Source organism: Odocoileus virginianus, chromosome 24 (genome assembly GCF_023699985.2).
Source record: "Odocoileus virginianus isolate 20LAN1187 ecotype Illinois chromosome 24, Ovbor_1.2, whole genome shotgun sequence".
Taxonomy (NCBI): Eukaryota; Metazoa; Chordata; class Mammalia; order Artiodactyla; family Cervidae; genus Odocoileus; species Odocoileus virginianus.
In genome coordinates, this window is record NC_069697.1 from 32,548,163 (window position 1) to 32,571,389 (window position 23,227).

Here is a 23,227-nt window from a genome sequence, read left to right on the forward strand (position 1 = left end):
AGGACATATTGTATTTAAGGTCCTACACTTAACCAAAGCCTGGCATATAATGAGTGAAAGTGAAGTTGCTCAGTCATGTCCAACTCTTTGTGACCCCATGGACTGTAGCCTACCAGTCTCCTCAGTCCATGGAATTTTCCAGGCAAGAGTACTGGAGTGGTTGCCATTTCCTTCTTCATGGGATCTTCCCGGCCCAGGGATGGAACCTGTGTGTCCTGCATTTGCAGGCAGACTCTTTACCATCTGAGCCAGCAGGGCTTGTAGTAAGTGCTCAGTTCAGGAGAGCTACTAATATTCTGTGACATCCTTTATAGCCATTTTTCATCTGCTGAGGAGCAGAGTTTAAAATTTCTTTATTTACAAGAGTAATGATAACTATTCTGTATATATGTACTGAAAACCTTCTGAATAGCATAGTTTAATACAGTGAGCAGAGCAGAATTATATGATAACTCCCTATACTATAAACACATATGCTTTCAGGTTAACCAGATATCACTTGAGAGTAAATGTTGTTACTATTCTCAAATGCTTTTAAGCATGTAAAAGTGATCAGAAAAAACACTGTTGTCATTGAATTACTCAGCAAATTAACTGTTTTCAACTTTGGAATCCAGTTGTCCATATATTTCAAAGGACCTTCTGAAAATAAAAAGTGGAGTAAAATAACCTCTTTAAAAACTAAACTGAAGCGTGTAACATGCTCATTGTTTCTTGGTAAGTATTGTATCTAGAACTGCTGCTCAACGTATTGGCCCCTAGACATATGAGTCTATTTAAATTTTAAAAAACTGAAATGAAGAATTCAGTTATGCAGACATACTGGCCACATTTCAAGTGCTCAGTGGCATATGTGACAAGTAGATACATATTGGACACGCAGAGAGAGGATGTGTCCATCATCAGAGAGAGTTCTCCTGGGCAGTGTTGCTCTAGTCAATTTTAAATAAAGCACTATTTGATATTTACTATTTATAACCACACAGAAAATGAACAAGTAACTTTGGCTTTGATAATTTGAGCGTTTATACCATAACTTCCAAACCATGATTAAGTTATTCAGCCAAATCTGACAGGTGAAGACTACTTTATTTATTTACTTTTCAATTTTATGTATTTATTTATTCTGAAGGATCATTGCTTTTCAGTTTTGTGTTGGTTTCTACCAAACATCAGCATGAATCAGCCGTGGTTTACCCATATCCCCTCCCACTTGAACATCCTTCCCACCTCCCTTCCCATCCCACCCCACTAGGTTAAGACTACTTTAAAATGACTTTAATTCCAGTAAAAGGTGTAGCTAACTAAACGCTCCGAAGATGTAGGGCTTTACTCCGTGACTTTGGGAAAACTGGGATTTTGAATATTGTCTAAAAGAAATGGCTGATCAATGCAATCAATGCTTTCTCTGCAGCGCCTTCCAAGCCTTTTTTTCTGAGCGCCCCGCCATTCTACTCAGCATGCTGCGGTGGGTCCTGTCGGCGCCCCACATCCCCCACTGCTTTTGCAAGTAAGTTTTTATGCTTCATCAGCAATGCCTCAGTTACTCTGTAAACCAAAGCAGCAGGATTTAATGTGCTCTGGAAAACTAATTGGTAATGCAATGACAAGGAGCTAATTCCTCGCTAAAAATCACAGCGTTCCTATTCAAGAGGTTTCCAGAGATTTATCAGACCTCAGCACACTGCGATTGTGAGCGGTTTCTAACAGCTTTGAAACCCAGGGCTGACACATCAAGGAAAGTGACTTGTTTTCCCTTTGATATAAAAGATCTCAGAGGGACCCATTTGGCTCTTGCTGAAACATGTAGCGATGCTCATTTAAAGAAGAAAAAAGAAAGGAAGGAAAGCTAAGAGATTGTGTAAAATTTCCATTCGGTTTAAAATGTAACACAGAAAGTCACTAGGTGTCCAAGGAAAATAATCCAAAATTGCCAAGATTGTAAAAGGAGATAAATACCATCTCTTATGATCTTGAAGAAAACCAACCGGGGTTGTAGGAAGTGTTTTCAAGAGAACTTTTCTTCAAACATTACATCATTTTAATAGTGTCCGAGATAGAGGGAGAATGACAACCTTTGAAACTTGAAGAGCACACACACATTCACATGCACAAAGGGGAAAAAAAATGTCTACGTGAAAATAAAAAGAAATAACATTCACAATGATCTTGAGATTTTTGGTCAGCTAAGAATCTGTAGGCAGGAGGACTCAAGTTTGTGATAAAGAAGTCCAGCAGAGGGGTATGTGGATTTCTGCTGCCGAAGAGGAAACATTGATTCAGGTTAGCAGCTCTGTCAGGTGAAAAGTGAGCTAGGAGTAGAGTCAGGCTGAAGTCCAGAGCTGTATCCTGGTTGAATTCAGATCTCTGTTGCCTCTCTGCATGTGTTTTATGAATGTTTTAGGAGAGCAGTTGCTCAACAGAATGATTCCTGACAAGTGAGGCAGCAAATGCTGGCCGTTTAATGAGCTGCAGGCTTCTGAGCATCTCTTTAGGGGGCTGATACTTTCCCACAGGGCACTTTACATGGCCGGGACCCAGCCACAATGGGTGACAGACCCGTGACCAATCGCCACTTTCACTTGACTCATCCACACGCGACCTCACCACGATTTTTCACTGTGCAGATGAACTTTCAGAACCATTTCACAGGGAAAAAGCGCGGGCAAGGGTCAGTTGCCCTTTTGTATGGTCATGAAGCGAGACTGTGTGTCAGTCTTTTCTGCTGTCTCACATTCCAAGTGAATTTCTGGACACCATTTAAAGCACTTGGCTGAAAAATAAAGCAGTGAATGAAACTGACTTTTATAGACTCATTCCAGCTCATCTTCCCATATAACCCTGTCCACCTGAAAAGGGATTTAGTGGATGAGCTGAGTGTATACAGGGCTTGCTGAATACATAGGGCCTATTATCCACTGTGGGGATTGTTTATTAACCAGGACTGATACACTACTATTTTGGAAGTGACCTATTAATTGTCCATTTAACTAGAATGTATTGACTCAAATAGAAAAATAGAAACCATGACTAAACCTTTTACTCGCTCCTTCAAGGTGGTCTCCTATGAGGGTAATTGAAAAGTGTTGTACAGATTAAGGAAACATTTATCACCATATATTAGAGTATCGGGAAAGAACGGCTGGAGCAGAGACTTACACCCCAAACATCTGATACTGCAGCGTGGTGGCATCTCTGTGGAATTAATCTTTAGTGTGGTATCCCAGGGGTGGAGATTGAAAGAGTTCCCACACCTAGTTTTAGTGATTTCACCTTGGTATAACACTGGTTTTCTACTTTAGAAAATCTCTGGCAGTGTAGTTTAGTTAGGAGGCAGTGGACCAAAACATTTCATGTGACAGGTGGACATTCATGTGTGTGTGAGTGTATTCATTTTATAGTAGTGTTTTAATAAGAGTTTCTAGGCTGTAAAAGTATACTGGTGCCCAGGCCAGTTTAATAAATAAAGCCCATAAAAGTAAGTCGAAAGTCATTTCCTAGACAACTTCATCTTCTCAATTGTTTGAAAAAAAAAATCACTCTAAGCAAGTCTCTTTATTCTCCATCTGCTTCTTGGCCCTTCCCACTTTGTGCCTTTGGTATAGCTATTGTAAATTGTGGTGTTTATTCCTGGAAGCTTATAAAGCTCTGTGTTTACCTCTTTTATTTAATAAAACATACAAGTGGAAAATCAGCACTGCTCAGACTGACGTTTGTCTCTTTTCTAAGTTGACATTTTAAAACAGCTTAGAGATGCCACCAGTGTTCTTAATAAAAAGGTTGGCATCTCATTAGTGATAAATCTGAAGTGAATTTCCTATATTCTTATGTATAATGTTCATTGTATTGGGAGCAAATAATAATGAAATGGTAGATTTCGGCCATCAGTAAGAATTTTACATAAATACTCATGATACCAACGAACAGTTAATAAGGCTTACAACTGCCCAGTAAGGTTTTTATTTAAGGCATTTATTTGCTTTTCTTCTTGTTGTTTTTAATAATAGAATGATTTTATGCCCAGGAATTTAAATTTTTTCCGTTTGCACAAAAGAAGGAAAATGAACTGTCCAAGTAATTTTGTATTTAGTTTCAGCCTGGACAGCCGAAATTATGGTTTATACTAAAAATTTTAATAAGTAGTAAAATCATGGTCCTCATCATTGTTTCACAATATTGATTTTACTATTTCTAAAAGTTTAGGATCAGATCAACACATCCATAGCAAGAGAAATATCATTTTGATTCTTTACATGATTCACTTGTTTAAAATTGATTTAGTTTTTCTTGTTAACCTGTTAGATTTATGATTGTCTTATTGCAATGTGGAAACAATCATTCATTCAGTGCCCTTCTCACATATAATAAATAGTTTAATTAGCTATTTAAGCACTATCCTTACAGTGGGGAAAAATTAAAAGGCAGTGGTAAATTCTCCTCTTCCCCAAAGCAGTGTAAGGAAAATCTTTGATAGTGTATTCATAAGGTTCCTTTCAAAATAGCATACTTCTCAGATAAAATGAAATGGAAAGTTGTAGAAATTATGCAGAGAATGACTTTAAGAAGAAGACTACATGAAAATGTGTAGGTGTCTTAATTATGCAGGATATCTCATTGAATTAATCAAATCATTATTTCTTTGTCTTTGAGTACCCAACTTGAATTTAACCTTTCAAGAATTTTATGCATTAAAACACAAAGTTTAAATTTGGAGCAGCATTATGAAGATATGAGTAAGGACATACTATTCTGGAATAAATTGTTTCAGCTTTCTTGGTAGGTGAGCTTAGATTATGCATTTAGAGATAATTTAACTATCTTCCCTTCCTTGTTAAAACTTAAAAGAATATAATATACTCTTGAAATTTGAATTTAGGATTTTGTTGAAGGCGGTAGGAAAGGGACCCTGTTATTATTTTAGGTTGGTCCTAAGAGTGTCACTTTCAAAGGTGGCGATGCTCTGTTGGGCGCACACCTTGATAAACACACCTGTCCTGGCTGTGTTCTGCCCTCAGCTGGAGTGGTCAGTAGGTTTAGGGAACTGAACAAGACCTGTGCATGCATGCTAAGTTGATTCAGTCGTGTCTGACTCTTTGTGACCCTACATACTATAGCCCGCCAGGCTCCTCTGTCCATGGGATTCTCTAGGCAAGAGTATTGGCGTGGGTTGCCATGCTCTCCTCCAGAGGATTTTCTTGACCCAGGGATCGAACCTGTATCTCTTGTGTCTCCTGCATTGGCAGGCAAGTTCTTTACCACTAGCGCCACTTGGGAAGCCCCATCAAAACCTATGGAAATCCACAAAAGGCTGCCTGAGAGCTTCTTTTATAAGGATTTATCTTTGGAACTCTAAGATTTTCAGACAGATGCAGCATTTTGTGATAATAGATAAATAGTCTAGTTATTGTGCTGAACATGTAAACGAGTTTGTGTGATGAGTTGAACATAACTTCTCAGTAGTGACTTCTCAATAGTGAAGGGAGGGTACTCTATAGATAAATAACACTCAGTCAACCAGGAAGAAGGTTTAAAGGAGTCAGAGACTCAAAAGACAATAGCTTTTCCAAGTTGATGGCTCTATTCAACAATTCCAAGAGGCAGTGAAAGTATTCAAGTAACATTTCTGGAATGGAGTTTTCTTTCTCCCCAAATGTTCATTAGTAGTAGTAGTAGCTTACCCTGGGGTAGACAGAAACCTCCACCAGTTTATCTCCTGAATGTTTCTCTATTGCTCATCGCCCTCTATCATTCACTTAGCACACCTCCATTTGAAATGCCTTACAGAAGGCTCACGTCAGACAGGGATTCCCCGAGGGTGAAGGTGGTACAGAGGAGCTGTCACAAGATGCTGGGAATTATACCTTTGCAAACTTTGTTGTCCTAGATCATTCTGCCATTTTAATGACTCTCCCCACCTTCTGACCTCTTTCCATGACCATCTGTAGCTTTGACAATCTTCGGTATAGTTTTAAAGAGTGTTGGTTGGTCTCACTCTTCTTGCATGTGTGGTCTCAACTGCACAGTTATGTTTCCAAAGCCTCAGTTTTTGTCCTATGAAAATGAGGATGCTAATATCTTCCTCTGGGGATTGTGGTAAAGATTTCACGACACACTGCTTGTTGTTGGCACACACAGCAGCACATACTGAGCCCCAAATGTATATGGAAGTCACACTATAAAAAAATATACTGACATCTGCAAGTTGGCAGAGTCTATAGCGCCTTGAGTTGATGGCCCTGGCTTCTAAAGCCTCTTTTCTAGGCCGGCTCTAATCTCTGAATCTATTCATTGTTATTTTTATAGTATTTATTTATTATTGTCACCTATAAGTTTCCATATAAGGCAGATTTTTGTTATGAATTTAGGAATAATCAGAGGTATTTGTTGCTTGTAACTTTTTAATAGCTTCTGAGAGACTTTTAAATCACCATCAAGTTCTTGAAGTGCCTCTGTTTGTTTTGCATGTGTGAATTTGAGCTCATATTCCTACATTTAGAAGGTAGGGAAATGGGGTAAGTTCCTCACTGGTTTATGGTTAGAGCCAGAGAGAGCCCGCAGAAGACTCCCAGGGGAGATGTGCAGAGGAGCCGCAATGGGAGGAGAAGCATCTTGCCTCATGCTTCTTGTAGGAAACTGAGCCGTGTCTGTTTATGAGAACAGTCATGATTCATGTATTGAGAGCAGAACTTCGAAAAACCAGCAACTAGCACACAAGGGAAGAATGGGCTGTTCTTTATATTTGCTGTGGCTTTTGCTTGTTCAGTGGCCGTGTTTTTGCTATAGAGCACCAAATCTTGAGGACCAAATCAAGGAGTTAACCCTCTGATCCTCACAACTACTCCAAAGGTCTCTCTTTTAGAGACGGAGTCTGGTCTGTGTGTATTCTCACCCCTCACACTGGTGAGAATATTTTATTTGTAGATCTCTTTGATGGGGCTCTTCTTTCTGTTCTTAACATAGCTCAGTAGAAAACATAATTCAATAGGAAAATCTGTGGGTTCCTGTTAAAAAGTCTTAGGGGCATTTAAAAGTGTTACCCACATTGTTTTAGGTAAACATTTAGATGTTAGTGAAGAATGCACTAAAAGAGTAGAATTATGACCCCTATCTACAAAACTTTGATTTAGAAAAATTGTAGGAAAAAATTTTAAACTAGCTTATATTGAGCCATAAATTTATTTGTATTTTTGTATAGATTTAATATGTTGTATGATAAAATATGGGGCTTCCCAAGTGACTCCGTGGTAAAGATTCTGCCTGCCAATGCAGGAGATATAGGAGACCTGGGTTCAATCCCTGGGTTGAGAAGATCCCCTAAAGTAAGAATACCCAGTATTCCTGCCTAGAAAACCACATGGACAGAGGAGCCTGGCAGGCTACAGTCCAGGGGTTACAGGAGTTGGATATGCCTGAGAAACTGAGAACACGCACACACATATATGTGCGTATATATGTACATGTATGTATATATATGTGCATGCGTGCTTCCCTGACAGCTCAGTTGGTAAAGAATTTGCCTGCAAAGCAGGAAGCCCTGGTTCGATTCCTGGGTCAGGAAGATCCACTGGAGAAGGGATAGGCTACCCTCTCCAGTATTCTTGGGCTTCCTGGTTGGTCAGCTGGTAAAGAATCTGCCTGCAATGTGGGAGACCTGGGTTTGATCCCTGGGTTGGGAAGATCCCCTAGAGAAGGGAACAGCTACCCACTCCAGTAATCTGGCCTGGAAAATTCCATGGACTGTATAGTCCATGGGGTTTCAAAGAGTTGGACACAACTGAATGACTTTCACTTCACTTATGTGTACATGCATATGTATGTATAACTGAATCATTGTGATGTACACCTGAAACTAATACAACACTGTAAATCAACTATATGTCAATTAAAAATAAAATAAATAAGAAGTTGTATTAACTCAGAAAATATTGGTCTTCTGAAATGGAAGGTCCTCAGAAGACTTTTCACTGTGGCAAGTTACATCCTAAATTTATTTCAGTCACTCCTGGTCCAACTCTACCTCCCAGCTAATGTCCTGTGTTCTTCCTGCTCATCCCCTGCATCCTCTAGAAGTACCAAGCTCTGTGCGATTCCTGGATCCACCGTGTCTCACCCTGGTCCTCACTGCATGCAAGTTTCTGCAGATGTCAGTTGCTCTCTCTGCCCGCCCCCCCCTCCCCCCACGTTGTTGAGCTGTCCCACAAGAGGAATTGCTAGTCTTTTTGTAGCAGTTCTCTCTCAGGATTTACTCTGTTGGCCTCCAAAACTGAAGGGCTTCTCAACTGGTGCTTAAAAGTTCTCTATGTGGTGGTCTGTGGGTGTTTATCTCATAGTACTATGTGTGATCCTATCCTCCTCACATTTCTTGTTATCAAACATGAACATCTGAAGGATGGAGTGGGTTCATTCTCAGTTGTCACTCAGTGATGATTCAGTTACTTGGCTAGATTCTCTCCCAAAGGTTGCTACAGCGTTTGCTTGTTTTCCTTATAAAACTCAATCAGAGGTATAATGTAGAGTGGAGATGCATTATTTGTCTATAGTGGTAAGATGATAGCCTCTCTTAGTTTTTATTTTTGCTTTATCAGTCTTTTTTCCTCTGCTTTATTTTTACTTAGCTCTTGCATGATATGTATCTTATATATCATATAGTGTATTTTTCTTGCTGCTGCCTGATCTTCCTAGGCATCTTTAATGGTTCTTTAAATTTTCACTTAGTAGGTATAACATGATGTGCTTATGCATTTCATTACCTTTGGGTGTTTAAGTTTCTTTCCCTAATTTTAATATGTATGGCTATAATAATGGTAGATTGGACACATTTATAAGTTAAGAATTCCAGATCAAAATATGAAGTGAGAGGGTCATGCTGGAATTTGAGGACACTTGTTGCCAGGCTGTATCGGAGATGCCATGTGGTCCTGACCAAGGACAGGGAGCAGAAGCCCATAGTCACAAACAGGAGCCCTGGCTGTGTTCATAAACGTTTCTTTCTTCACAGTCTTGACCCACCAAGAAATAGTGACTCCAGTTGCCAAAGCCTGACTTTAAGATATGACCTTGGTGTGAGGCAGGCAAAAGTAATTGGTTCTATAGATGGAGAATTAACTAAGATCCCACAATAGGATGAATCGAAAGGGCATCAGTAAAACTAGAGCTTGGTAAAGAACTGGGCTTCATTACATCCCAAGGATTATGGCATTTCTGTGGGGATTTCTATGAGTGTGGCAGAGCTCAAAGAAAGAAAGAGAGGCCAGTGTTTCTTCTGGGAAGGTCAGGATGAATGAGAATGAGACCTAACCCAGAGCTGAGAGACTAGCTGGAAGTTGTTTACGAATCTTTTAGACAAATAGGAAAGAAAGCAATTATATTACAGAGGTAGAATTGACAAGATTTATCTATTTATTGACATTTTGCTTCTAAAATACAAGTCAGAATTGTGTCAGCACTGTGTAGGGTTAAGAGCATTTGTTTTGGAATAAGTCTTTGGACAAAGTTTCTTAAGCTACCTAAGCTTCCTTTTATTCATCTTGAAAATGTAGAGAATAATAGTAGCATTCATGGCATAGATAGGTTGGGAGAATTAAATGGAATAATGTATATAAGTAGCTTAATACAGGGCAAGTATGAGGACAGAGAAAGTGCTCAATGTATTATTATCATGTCACATCCACTTAAACATATTCTGTTGGTCTTCACTACCTATTGGATAATGTTCCAGACCCTTGTAGCCCTCTTCATTGCTGATTCCACTTGATTCCATAATCTCTACACCACAGGTCCAGATGTCTTCAAGAGCCTGACAGGTAAAAAGCAAGCTAGTGAGGCTATGGCAAACTAGGGACCACATGCTCCCTATAGGGGGCATCTGCCACTCACTCTGGTAGCTCTTTGCTCTGTGGGAAGGTAAGCCTAGTGAGGTTACCTTTGAAGAGATGTTGAAAACCTGAGCTTCAAATGAAACCTCCCAATTATTCATTATGAACAGCTAAATCAGAATTTTTTACCAACAGTCTAAGACCAAACAAAGCGCATCTCCAGGCTGGATATGGTTTCTAGCTTGTACCTCTGCTTTATGCCGTTCCTTGGCCTTGCTGACTGCTTACTTTTCCTTGCTGTTCAATCACTAAGCCACGGCTGACTCTTTGTGACCCCGTGGACTGCAGCATGCCAGGCTTCCCTGTTCTTCACTATCTCCCGGAGCTTGCTCAAACTCATGTCCATGGAGTCAGTGATGCCATCCAACCATATCATTCTCTGTTGTCCCTTTCTCCTCCTGCCCTTAATCTTTCCCAGCATTAGAGTCTTTTCCAGTGAGTCAGCTCTTTGCATCAGGTGGCCAAAGTGTTGAAGCTTCAGCCTCAGTCCTTCCAATGAATATTCAGGGTTGATTTCCTTTAGGAATGACTGGTTTGGTCTCCTTGCAGTACAAGGGACTGCTCTTCTTTGGCGACACTTTATTCCTTTGTGCCTTAGTACTTTGAAACATGCTGGTCATTCTGCCTGGGTTGGCCTTCCTTTTTTTTCTGGAACTGAACTGTTCTGTTATACTTGACTAAGCCTATTTTCTCTGAACTCATCACTTCATTTTTTGTAATGCCACAGCATTTTTGAGATCATTCTATTCTAGTACTTAAGACATTCATTTGCTTCTTTATTTAGAAATAATTATTAAGCACCAAAATGCATACCAGCTACAGCTGTAAACTGGAGTCCCTGCTCTCCCAGTTCCTGTATTTTGGAGTGATGTTCGTGTGCTGGTCCTGCCATGAGAAGGTGAACTCCTTGTGGCAGCGACCATGTACTTTTTGTCTGGTTTCCTTGGCAGTTAACCCAGTGAGTTTGATACCCAGTATATTAGTGTCTTCTTGCTGCTGTAACAATTTCCACAAACGTGCATCGTAAAACAACACAAACTTACTGTCTTACAGTCACAGAGATCAGAAGCCTGAAATGGGTCTCACTGGATTAAAATCAGGGTGTCGGAAGAACTGCATTTCTTCTGGAGGCTCTAGGGGAGAATTTGTTTCCTTGCCTTTCTAGTTTCCAATGACTGCCTGCATTTCTTGGCTTATGGCCCCTTCTTCCAACATTCAAAGGAAGAAGTGTGACATCTTCAAAACTCTCACTGTGACTTCCTTTTTTGTCTCCCTCTCCCACTTATATTGGATCCACTTGGATTCTCCAAGATACTCTCCCAATTTCAAGGTCAGCTGATTAGCAACCATAATTCCATTTGCAACCTTAATTCCCCCTTGATATTTAATGCAGCATATTCATGTGCTCTGAGGATTAGGACATGGGCATCTTTGGGAAGGACATAATTCTGCCTACCACTACTAGAAAGCTGAATGAACGAGTGAATGATGAATGAAACTCACAGAGGCTGGAAACCAGTGTTGTGCCAGCCAAAAAAGGCAGAAGAAGTAGTGTCTCTGCCTTGAAGGAGTTGATAATCAACTGAACTGAGAGGGTAGGAGGTGATTGCAGGTCTTCCAAACCTTCCTTCTCATATTAAACATCTCTGACTCTTGCATGCTTTTCCTGACATCCCAGATTAAGGTTAGACCCATTGTTTTGGGTTCCTAAGGCACCCTCCTTAGGAATACTTCATCACACTTGTGATGCTAGTTCAATAAATGCCTCCCCCTTGATTTTATAGGTAACGAGTATGATAAAACATATGTCTTGCTTCTCGTTGTATGGCTTTGAGCAGAGTGCCTGCTCATATGGTAAGTGCTCAACAATTTGAGACAATAAATAAATGAAGAATTAAAGAAAATTAAGTATTTAAACCATCTATCACTTGTTCTACATTGGAGCTTTGTAACCTGGGACCATGGACTTTCTGACATGGCATGCAAAATTGGGAAGGCAAGCATCTGTATGTTGTTTTTTTTCCCCAGTGGGTAGCAAAGAACTTTTATCAGATTCTCAATGGAGTCCATGACCAAAAAGAGGTTAAGAAGCACTCTATGTGTGCAAAGTTCAAAGATGAGATAATTTGGCCATGGCAAAGAGGTGGAGGATATGGTTCTGGGGAATATGAGTGGACTTCTCCTCCCAAAGCTAATGGGGCTTTTTGTATTATTTTTTCCCTCTAGGAGAAGAGAGTGTACTGCCTCTTCTGACACAAGAATCTACATCCAAAGCTCGGAGGGGCATTTTAAGAAGAGCTGTCTTTTCTGAGGACCAGAGAAAGGCTCTGGAGAAAATGTTTCAGAAGCAGAAATATATCAGCAAAACAGACCGAAAGAAACTTGCCATCAATTTGGGACTAAAAGAATCACAGGTACTGACGAGCAGGAAGATGTGTGATCAGCACACAGCTCCTAATTTCTGAAGGAATCCAATTAAATCCATTCATTTGGCAACTGTTCCTTGTACTAAGCGTAATACTGGACCCCAAAGCATTATTGAAAGGACCCTTAAAATTTTTTAGTGAGTGGAAATATGTGATACAATTCCTGTTTGGAAATTGGTCCATTTGCTGAGAAGTTTAGGTTTTTGCCTGATTAATTCTTCCCAAACGAAAAGAAAAGCAAAGGCCATGGCATTTACATCATTGCGTTGTTTGCTCTGTTTTCAGAGAAACTGGCTGCATAATTGCCTACAAAAGCAGGAAACAATTTTCCTGTCTTTTTCTTCATTTCCAATCCAACAGTCAAGGCATAAGTGAATGACTCATAAGTACCTCTTAATAGATTTCATTATTTTGCACCGTGGGCTTATGTCAAGTACAGTTAAGTAATTTCACATTTGCAACTTTTACAAACCTTTCTTGTACAATGATGTTTCACATAATTTTGAAAGAGACTTCCCGGCCTTTTGGGAAGTGCAGCCTACTCCATTTAAAGATTGGCCTACTTATAAATAATTAATAGTATAAGGCACTGGTATTTTCCTGTTTAATCCTTGTTATGAAATATCCCCATTTTCTAGATGAGGAAATGTAGAGAAGTAAATAGAGATCCGTTGTCATAGAGTGAAACTGCTTTGGAGCTGAGCTCCCCACCCCAGGCAACCTGACTCTGGAATTTGCATTCTCTTTAACCTGGACCCACCATGTACATCTGTGCAGGCTGTTCACTGCACAGGGGCGCTTGGCTCATGGGGATGGCAGCAGCTGAAATGCGGCAGGTACTCTGTCTCACTGGCTTTCCTAGTGCAGGGCTCCATCTACCTGAATTTTTTGAATCAGCATAAAAGCTTTAAAGGGCTAGCAGAGGCTCTGTGTTAACCACCATGTTCTTCTGTACTTCCCCTCAATACAAATGACCTGGTTTCTAACTTTAGATGTCATTAAACTAGTTATTTTTGGATGAAACCTTTCTTAACCTTGCTTCCTTTCCCCAGGGAAGTAATCTGTCCCCCTGACCCCTGACTTTTTGTATTCATAGGAAGCAGTACAAGGTGTGGCCGAGGGTAGTTGGCCTAGATCAGCCAGTATGTGTTTTCCTTGCATGTGGTACGGGTGAGCCCATGCCCTTAATTGACTGCTGTGTGCCTCAGTTTCTCACTTTAAACACAGGGACATGTATAGGAATTCTGTCTATGTCACAGAGCGATTTTGTGTCTGTGACAGACAAATCAGTAGTTATATCTGGATGGTCTGTTTCTTCCTGGGTGGCTCTCATGGTAAATGATCTGCCTGCAATGCAGGAGACGCAGGTTCAATCCCTGGGTCGGGAAGATCCCCTGGAGAAGGAAAAGGCTACCCCCTCCACTATTTTTGCCTGGGTATCCCATGGATGGAGGAGTCTGGTGGGCTGCAGTCTGTGGGATTGCAAAGGGTTGGACCTGACTGAGCAATTAACACACTCTGTGCTAGGTAAGAGGGAGTATTAATAAGTACTGATTCAGGTAACACTCCTTGGCACCCCAGGGATGATTGCAACCAACTGAGAAGACAAAGCAGAAGCTTACGAGCAATTAGATAAGAATATAAAACAATAATATAGGAAACAGCACCTGGCAGGTTAGTTATACTGCCATATAGGCGCTGGATCAATAGTTCTTCTAGAACTCATATATCTCTCTGGAGCCTTACACTAATTCCCACCTCTGGAGAGGACAGTCATATGACTGGTCCATATATACTTGAGGAGTCTAGTGATGGGAATTTTCTGGTCCTCAGAGGAATTGTTGGGTCTGAGGAAGGACCACATGGGGGCTCAGCAGGCCTGGCCTGTGTTGCATTGGCCTGGATAAGTGTGTGGTTTTGTAAGTTTGGGGGCCTCTGGTTGAATTGGAACTTGAGGTAGGTGTTGTTTAGTTGCCAAGTCACGTGAGACTCTTTTTCAATCCCATGGATTATAGCCCACCAGGCTCCTCTGTCCGTGGGATTTTCCAGGCAAGAATACTGGAGTGGGTTTCCATTCCCTTCTCCAAGGGATCTTCCCCACCCAGGAGTTGTACCTGCGTCTCTTTCAAATGTATTGGCAGGCAGATTCTTAGGTGTTAAAGAGCAAAAATGGCTAGGATTAATCTGACAGTGCTCTGAGAAAGTGTGAAAATCCGTAATAGTACATAGTATCTTCTTTTAAAATGAACTATTGAAAAAGGATTGCATCAAGCCTATTAAATAATATTTATGAGGAGTTGACTGTAATATTTCCACTCTGAGAAAACAAACTGTTTCCATAGTTTCATGTTATCTCTCAGTTCTTATCCATAGGCACATAGTTGTACATAGTTGATTATATTGGTTTTAAAATTCAAATACCTCAGGAAAGAATGTTTTTTATCTCAATGAATTTGGTGAACAGCTCAGAAGTAGGTTAACATTTTCTTGTTTCATATGTTGTCATTGTTGTTGTTCAGTTACTAAATTGTATCCAACTCTTTGTGATGCCAAGGATTGCAGCACGTTAGGCTCCTCTGTTCTCCACTGTCTCCTGGAATTTGCTCAAATTCAAGTCCATGAGTCAATGATGCTATCTGATTATCTCATCCTCTGTCATCCCCTTCTCCTCCTGCCCTCAGTCTTTCCCAGCATCAGGGTCTTTTCCAGTGAGTTGGCTCTTTGCATCAGATGGCCAAAGTATTGGAGTTTCAGCTTTAGCATCAGTCCTTCCAATGAAAATTCAGAGTTGATTTCCTTTAGGATTGACTGATGTGATCTTCTTGCTGTCCAAGAGACTCTTGAGAGTCTTCTCCAACACCACAATTCAAAAACATCACTTGTTTGGCGTCAGCCTCCTTTATGGTCCACCTCTCACATCTGTACATGACTACTGGAAAAACCAAAGCTTTAACTATGTAAGCCTTTGATGACAAAGTGATATTGCTGTTTTTTAATGCACTGTCTAGATTTGTCATTGCTTTCCTTCCAAGGAGCAAGCATCTTTTAATTTCATGGCTTCAGTCACTGTCCTCAGTAATTTCAGAGCCCAAGAAAATAAAATGTCACTGGTCCCACTTTCTCCCCTTCTATTTGCCATGAAGTGATGAGACTGGATGTCATGATCTTAGTTTTTTGAATGTTGTGTTTTAAGCCAGTTTTTTTTTTTTTTTCCACTCTCCTCTTTCACCCCCATCAAGAGTCTCTTTAGTTCTTCTTTGCTTTCTGCCATTAGAGTGGTATCATTTCCATATCTGAGGTTGTTGATATTTCTCCTGGCAATCTTGATTCCAGCTTGTGATTCATCCAGCCCAGCATTTCTCGTGATGTACTCTGCATATAAGCTAAATAAACACAGTGACAATATACAGCCTTGTCATACTCCTTTCCCAAATAAGCTTATATGTTTGTCGTATATGCACGAACACATAAAAAACACATGCTAAGTCACTTCAGTTGTGTCCTACTCTTTGTGACCCTTTGGGCTGTAGCCTGCCAGGCTCCTCTGTCCATGGGATCCTCCAGGCAAGAACACTGGAGCGGGTTGTCATGCCCTTCTCCAGGGGATCTTCCCGACCCATGGATCGAACCAGTCTCTTACATCTCTTGCATTGGCAAGTGTGTTCTTTACCACTAGTGCCACTTGGGAAGCCCTATTAAAAAAAAAAAGATAGACTCTTGCATAATGCTTACCACATCCCCTGACATTTGGTGTCATTTACAGATAATAAAATAGCTACTTCTGTTATTTCTGTTTTACAGATGGAAGAAGCTGTGACCTAGAAGCACATATACGTATTTTTAGGTAAAAATGGGATCACACTCTGCACATATTTTGATGTTTTCCAAAGGACAATACAAATCACCTGAGTAACCAGCACACAGCTCAGGCAGTAGGACTTTACCATGGGGCCAGATGCCCCTGCAGGCACCCATTCCCAGGCACTACCTGCTCCTTCCTGACCAAACTGAATGGATTAGTTTGCCCATTTTTGTGCTTTGTATAAATAATATCACTCAGTTCATCTTCTTTGGTATATGGCTTCTTTCACTGACCATATTTTGTGAGATTCATCCATGTGGCTGTGTTTTAGCAGAGGCTCATTTACACTTATCACTACGTAGTATTACACGGTACACCACGGTGTATCCATTCTAATGGTGGCCATTGGGATTGTTCCCATTTTTTGGCTATTATGAAAATGCTGTTGACAATCACTATTGTTTTACACTTTGCTCCCCCTGTCCCCATTCAAATTTCATAAGATACGATACATCCTTGCATGTCTGCATACACATTTACTTCATTTTTCTTTAGTGTCTTAGAACTGACCATTACATGGATATACTGTAATTCACATAGCCATCTTCAGCTTTAGTTACTTCCTAGTTTTTACTATTACATATCTTTATGCACTTTAAAAATATTAAAAGTAAGATAGGAAACTAGGAGTGGGACTTATAGGTTAAAGTTTATGTACATTTTAAATTGTGATCAATTAAAAAATTCCTTTCCAAATATAATATTGTATCAATATATTGAATTGTATCAGATTTCACTCCTACTAATGAACAGTCCCCTTTTTAAAAATAGTCCCACTATTTAAATTTTTGAAAATGTTGCGACCTTCATTGGCAGCTTATATTTGTTGTTTTTTTCCTAGCTGTCAGAACTTTGGAATCTTTTTACTGGTTATTTTCATCTGGATTTAGACTTCTCATGGCTATATCATTTTATTTCTATCATATTGTCTTTTTGTTGATGGATATGCAGCAGTTATTTTGTCTGTTAATCAAAATATTTGAAATAGTATGGTCAGTAACATTTTCCTGTTAACAGCTGTCATAGAAATCGCTTCCAAGTTTGTGTCTTTTTTTTATTGTGATAAAATACACATAACGTAAAATTTACCATTTTAACCTTTTGGAAGTGTACAATTCAGTGGCATTAAGTACATTCACGTTGTTAGGCAGCCATCATCACCATCTATTCCAGAACTTTTTTCATCTCTCAGAACTGAAACTTTGCATTCATTAAACAGTGACTCCCTGTTCCTCCGTACCCCAAGCACCTGGCAAACACCATTCTTCTTTCTGTCTCTATGAATTTGACTACTCTAGATACTTCATATAAGTGGAATCATACTGTATTTGTCCTTTTGTTACTGGCATATTTCACTGGACACTATGTCTTCAAGTTCCATCTGTATTGTAGCATGTGTTAGAACTTCCTTCCTTGTTAGGGCTGAATGATATTCAATTGTATATATAGACCACATTTTGTATATTCATTCATCCATCAATGGTCATTTGGGTTGCTTCCACCTTTTGGCTAATATAAATATTGCTGCTGTGAACATTGTGTGTACAAATACTTCTTTGAGTCCCTACTTTTAATTATTTTGGATAATTTGTGGCTTTTTCATATGTTTTTGGTCATCTTTATTTGTACAAAAGCTTCTCCTTTTTAGGTAGTCAGATCTAGCTTTCCTTTTGTAGCCTTACTGTTTTGTCATGCTTAAGAAAACATTCATCTCCCTAAGACTGTAATGATCATCTCTTATATTTTCTTCTAGAACTTTTATAGTTTTGTGCTTATGTTTAGCTGTTTTATCTATCTGAGATTTTTACTGAGAGGTAGAACTTTTATGAATGTATGTGTGCTAAGTTGCTTCGGTCATGTCTTGACTCTTTGTGACCCTATGGACTGTAGCCCACCAGGCTTCTCTGTCCATGGGATTCTGCAGACAAGATTAGTTTAATGGGTTGCCATGACCTGCTCCAGGGATCTTCCTGACCCAGGGATCGAACCCAGGTCTCTTGCATTGCAGGCAGATTCTTTACCACTGAGCCACTGAGGAAGCCCAGAACTTCTGTGATTTTCCCCAAGTACTTACATTTGTCCCAGTACCACTTATGGTACACGTGTCCCAGTACCACTTATGAAAAAACTTCTTTCATGATTTTCTTCAAATTGAGATATTACTCAAAAATTTTCTAGACAGAAAAGCTAACAGGAGAAGAAAATAATTGATGTGATAAAAAGGCAAGAATCACTAATGGGAACACAACTGTCTTAGTAAAAACCCGTTAGAAATACTTGGCAGATTTTCTGGGAGTAAATGCCTACTGCAAATAATAAATGAGTTTATGAACAGAACCAAGTGCTCTGGTATGTATACAGTAGTACCGTTTTCTTATGAAAAGCCTTGTAACTGAGATGGCTGTATTTCGGACTCAGCTGCCTGCAATCAGCTTCTTTTGTAGCCATTTTGGACATTGCCACTCACTTTGAAAAAATGTTTTGCCAATCTGGAAAGACCGTCGCAGTTAGAGTTAGAGTTTTACTTCATTGGGAGAAATATTTGGTTTGTACCCTTTAATAATTATTTCTTTAGGTAAAAATTTTCCAGTTTTTGTTTTAAAAATAGAAAGCTATTTTTAAAAAAGGATGCAGTGTAATGTGCAGGAAAGCAATGTGATTGACTTTTCAACCACCAGGAAACCAATTGCGATGTTTTCTGCTCAGGTACAGTTGAGTACATAGTAGGTATAGAGGGAAGTTAGTAGAAAAGATTCAAGTCGGATGGGGGCAGATATGGCTCAGATTAGAAACTACCATCATAAGCACTTTAAGGTTCATTACAATCAGTTGGAATTTATTGAACCTAATTCTTTGAAGTTGATAAGCCGTGGGAGTACTCTAACTTGGAAATTATATTAAGCCTGCAATTTATCTAAGCATTATGAAATGTATTCTTAATTTAGTCTCCAAAAGTTTCTAATGAGGTTTGAATGTTTATAGGAGCCTCAGCACTGGAGTGGGACTGTCACTGAGTCTAGTCTAAGTACTTCCATTTATAAGCTGTGTGCCCTTGAACTAGTTCATTGCTTTGAACCTCAGTTTTCTTATGTGAGCAATAAGGACTTCTTGCAGTCCCTGTGAGGATCAAATTGTAAAACCTATGTTGAGTGCCTGGCTTGACACTTGGCACCAAAAAAAAAACAAAAAAAAACAAAAAAAACACTCAGATGATATTACTAGCTGATAACATTTCCTTTGGATAAATAATTTAGCATAAACTAAATGAGGTTTTAAAATATTGAAAAGAGGTAAACCAGTCTTGAAAGATGCCCGACTTATAAGATGTCACCAACTTAACCACAGTTGTTTTGTTTCATAAGTGTGTGGACATGTTATATTAATTTCTCAGATATTTTTGGACTGAAAAACTACAAGGACTTTGCTAGGCTGGCTCTCATAATAAGGCATTCTGTGGAATGAACAGTGGGAAAAATTACAGTTTAAAATGCTGAAGTGATGTGGAGTTAAGTGATCATTTTGTTCAATTACTTTATTACTAGGTGAAAATCTGGTTTCAGAACAGAAGAATGAAATGGCGGAATTCCAAAGAAAAGGAAGTGCTTTCCAACAGGTGTCTCCAAGAAGTAGTCCTTCAAGAGGACCCCCTCTCGCGATCGGCTCTAGGTTTCCCTTCTCCATGTGCTTCACTCTGGGAAGTCTCCCAGCAGCATTCGAGTCCAGGATGGAGGGAGAATTCGCCTGAACCTTCAGAGAGACTAATCCAGGAGAGTCCAGGGGCAGACGCACTGCCCCCAGAAGCAAAGTCACTGCAAGGTGCCTTGTATTTGTGTTCTGAAGAAGACGCAAGAGACAAGGGTGTACTACCTGGCACAGTGTGAATGGACACAGTCTGCCATGTTGACTTAAAAGGATTCTCGATTAATAACATTTGGGCTCTAAAGCCTGCTAGCTTGTGCCTCATCAGTGCCTAAAACCTAATACCTTAGGAGTGAAACATGGACTAATGTTTTAGGAAACCCTCTCCAGTGTTCCCTTCTTTGGGTCCTAGACTCAGACTTAGTTTGTAAGTGGAACAGAATCTTCTGGAAATTGCGATGAAACTAAAAAAACCTAAGAGTAATAGTTGACTCAGTTGCTGCTCTGAGTTTGTGCATATGTGCTTGTGTCTCTGTATGTATGTATATAAAGTCATTAAAAATACATTAGTAGAAACTAGTTCCTTTCTATATAGTGCATTGAGCAAATTCACTTCCTTTTATATGAAGAAAAACCAACGATGGACTGAATGTCTTTAATTTTTTAAAAATTATGTGAACTTTGGACTTTAGTGCAGATTTTCATATCAATAGAATATGTTTTTTAAAATTCTCTATTTTCTGGCTTCTTTCAATATCAAGCTGTAAATGATTTTTAACAACTCAACTCAGCAGTCCTAATCAAATGTGCCACTGTTAGGTACATACATTGAAAGTATGTATTTAAAATTAGTCCAACAGGCAAACCAGAAGAATTTCTGAGTGTGACTGTTAGTATCTTTAATTTCCCAGGCTCTGGACTTCAGGCTGTCAGTAATGGAGGTACCTATTTAACTGCTGATTATCATATGATCTCTTTTCTGTAATGATGGGCCTTAATCAGGTTTTGCCGAATAAAATGCCTTTAAGGGCACATCAGGTAAATAGAGGGCATGGCCCACCTAAAGATCTGTGAGTTTAATAATTGTTGAAATACTGTGTTGGCTGAACAAACATCTGTGCCAAGAAGTTTGTGACCTCTGGCTAAGACTTAAGTGTCACAGTTCTTAAATGTTCCCAACAGGACTTCAAAACCCAACACTGATGGAATCTAGTGATTTCTATTTGCACTTCTGGTTATAGACTAAATTTTCCACTTAGGTGGTGTACACTATAATATTAGGTTATTTTTATGTATTAACAAATACCACACAGATGTTTTATGTTTTTTGAGTACTGTGAAATAGTATTATTATAAAATTTCATTTCTGGTAATGATTTGCTTAGTTCAGCTAGAAATTTTTTATTCTAGGTCCAAGAGAAAATTATGCTTCATTTTGAAGGAAATGAGGCAGAAAAAGGAAATGATGTGATTTGGAAGTAGGTTATTATAATCTGTGGACAAGAAACATTATTAGAAGTTCATGATGTGAAATTTTGTTAGAAAGCTACACAGAGAGAGTGACTTCTAATTTGCTTACATTTTTAGCTATTGGCTTTGAGGGTTTAGAGTTTTAACAAAGGTAGTATTTCTGAAGATAACAATTTTGTCAACATGAAATTATTTTGTGTGAATGGAATTTGATTTGGTGTATGATAGCTTATGTCTTTATCTTTTGCTTGCAAATCATCTCAGAAGACTCAATCCCTCTTTGTGGGAAGTGGAGGCAAGGGTCTGCTGTCAACAATTTCAATTTTGAAACCTGTCTTAGAATGAGTTTTAGTATGATTTCTTTTATTTATATAATGTTAACCTCATTTACATTTATTGGGTCCTTTCTATGTACTGGAGACTATGCTAAACCTTTAGGAGGGATTAACTCATTTAATCCTCATGACAATGACCTAATAAAGTATTGGGACTATTACTTATAGGATTCTTGTTACCTAGACAAGGGACCTGGAACAGTACGGTTAGGGTAATTTGCCCAAGGTCATGAGGTTAATAAATGGAATTTGACCCCTGGCAGTCAAATTTCAACTCTTGAAGTTTAACCAACCATTTGTGGGTGTATACCACTGTGAATGTATTCACCTAGTTATGGGATGCATTGTAAGACATACATTTTGAAGACTGAAATGAAATTTATTAAAGAAATTCAGAAACACACTGTACTTTTAAAAAATACTTATTTTTAATTGGAGGATAATTGCTTTACAATATTGGGTTGGGTTTCTGCCACATACGAACATGAATCAGCCATAGCTGTACATATGTCCCCTCCCTCTTAAACCTCCTCCCTCATCCCACCCATCTCAGACGTTTTACTTTTTAGTATCTTACTTGGGGAATGTTTTCCTCTTCAAGGTTTCTTCTCTATTAATTTTGAAATGTTGGGAAAATAAAGAATCATGAAAGTCTTCAGTTATGAAGCCTCCGCCATAGAGTATAGTCTCATAGGAGAACCTAAGTGTGAAATGAAAGAGTATTTATCTCTTACTCTTTGCTAGAAATCATAGAAAGTTTATCCATGGGCAGTATTTCTTGAGAATAACTTAAAATCAAATGAAAGAAACCTGCATCCTGGCCATCCAATTACCCAATGGGGTGCTGAAATTACCCATCTTGGTGCTGAAATGATCTTTCCCCGTGGTTTCACCCTGAATTCTGAGACCCAGTGGAGGCTCTGTCCATGTGATTGGCCTGATAATCGTATACACAGAGCATCTTTTAATTGTTTTCTACCTTGGATGTGTTAGGGGCGTCCTTGGTGGCTCAGATGGTAAAGAGTCTGACTGCAGTGCAGGAGACCTGGGTTTGACCCCTGGGTCAGGAAGATACCCTGCCTAGAAAAGGAAATGGCAACCCACTCCAGTATCCTTCCCTGCAAAATGCCATGGATGGAGGAGTCTGGCAGGCTACAGTCCCTGGGATCCAAAAGAGTCAGACACGACTGAGCAACTTCTCTTTTGGATGTATTAAAGGCTTAGGAAAAGAACATCTTGGATGAATATGAAAGTGTTAGTTGCTCAGTTCTGTCTGACTCTTTGTGATCTCCTGGGCTAAGTCCACAAGGCTCCCTCTGTCCATGGAAATCTCCAGGCAAGAATACTGGAGTGGGTTGCCATTCCCTTCTCCAGGATATCTTCCCAACCCAGGGATGGAACCCGGGTCTCCTGAATTGTGGGCAGATTCTTTAGAGTCTAAGCCACCAGGGAAGCCCCTTGGATGAATATATTAGGGATATTTAGGGAACGTGCACAAACACATACATGTGGTCCACAGGCATATGCTTGTTGTACCTTGACTTTGCCTTCATTTACTCAAATTGTTGGAGAGAAGTGCTGAGCTTCATAATCTAATTGACAAGGGTCGCCTTTCTCCTT

General features: G+C 39.4%; 1 protein-coding gene across 2 annotated transcripts in view; it reads left to right on the plus strand.

Annotated features, from left to right (window-relative positions):
* The window catches only part of DBX2 (developing brain homeobox 2), a 36,937-nt gene extending 14,672 nt beyond the window's left edge, over nt 1-22,265 (plus strand). Inside the window, exons 2-4 of one of the 2 annotated variants that reach the window (XM_020900986.2) lie at nt 1,415-1,510; nt 12,102-12,289; nt 19,706-22,265. In XM_020900986.2, coding sequence (XP_020756645.2) covers nt 1,415-1,510; nt 12,102-12,289; nt 19,706-20,044 — 623 coding nt within the window. In that variant the 3' untranslated portion in view covers nt 20,045-22,265. The remainder of the gene's footprint in view (nt 1-1,414; nt 1,511-12,101; nt 12,290-19,705) is intronic. The other variant, XM_070454533.1, reaches the window with a different exon arrangement.
* The last annotated feature ends 962 nt before the right edge of the window (nt 22,266-23,227 follow it).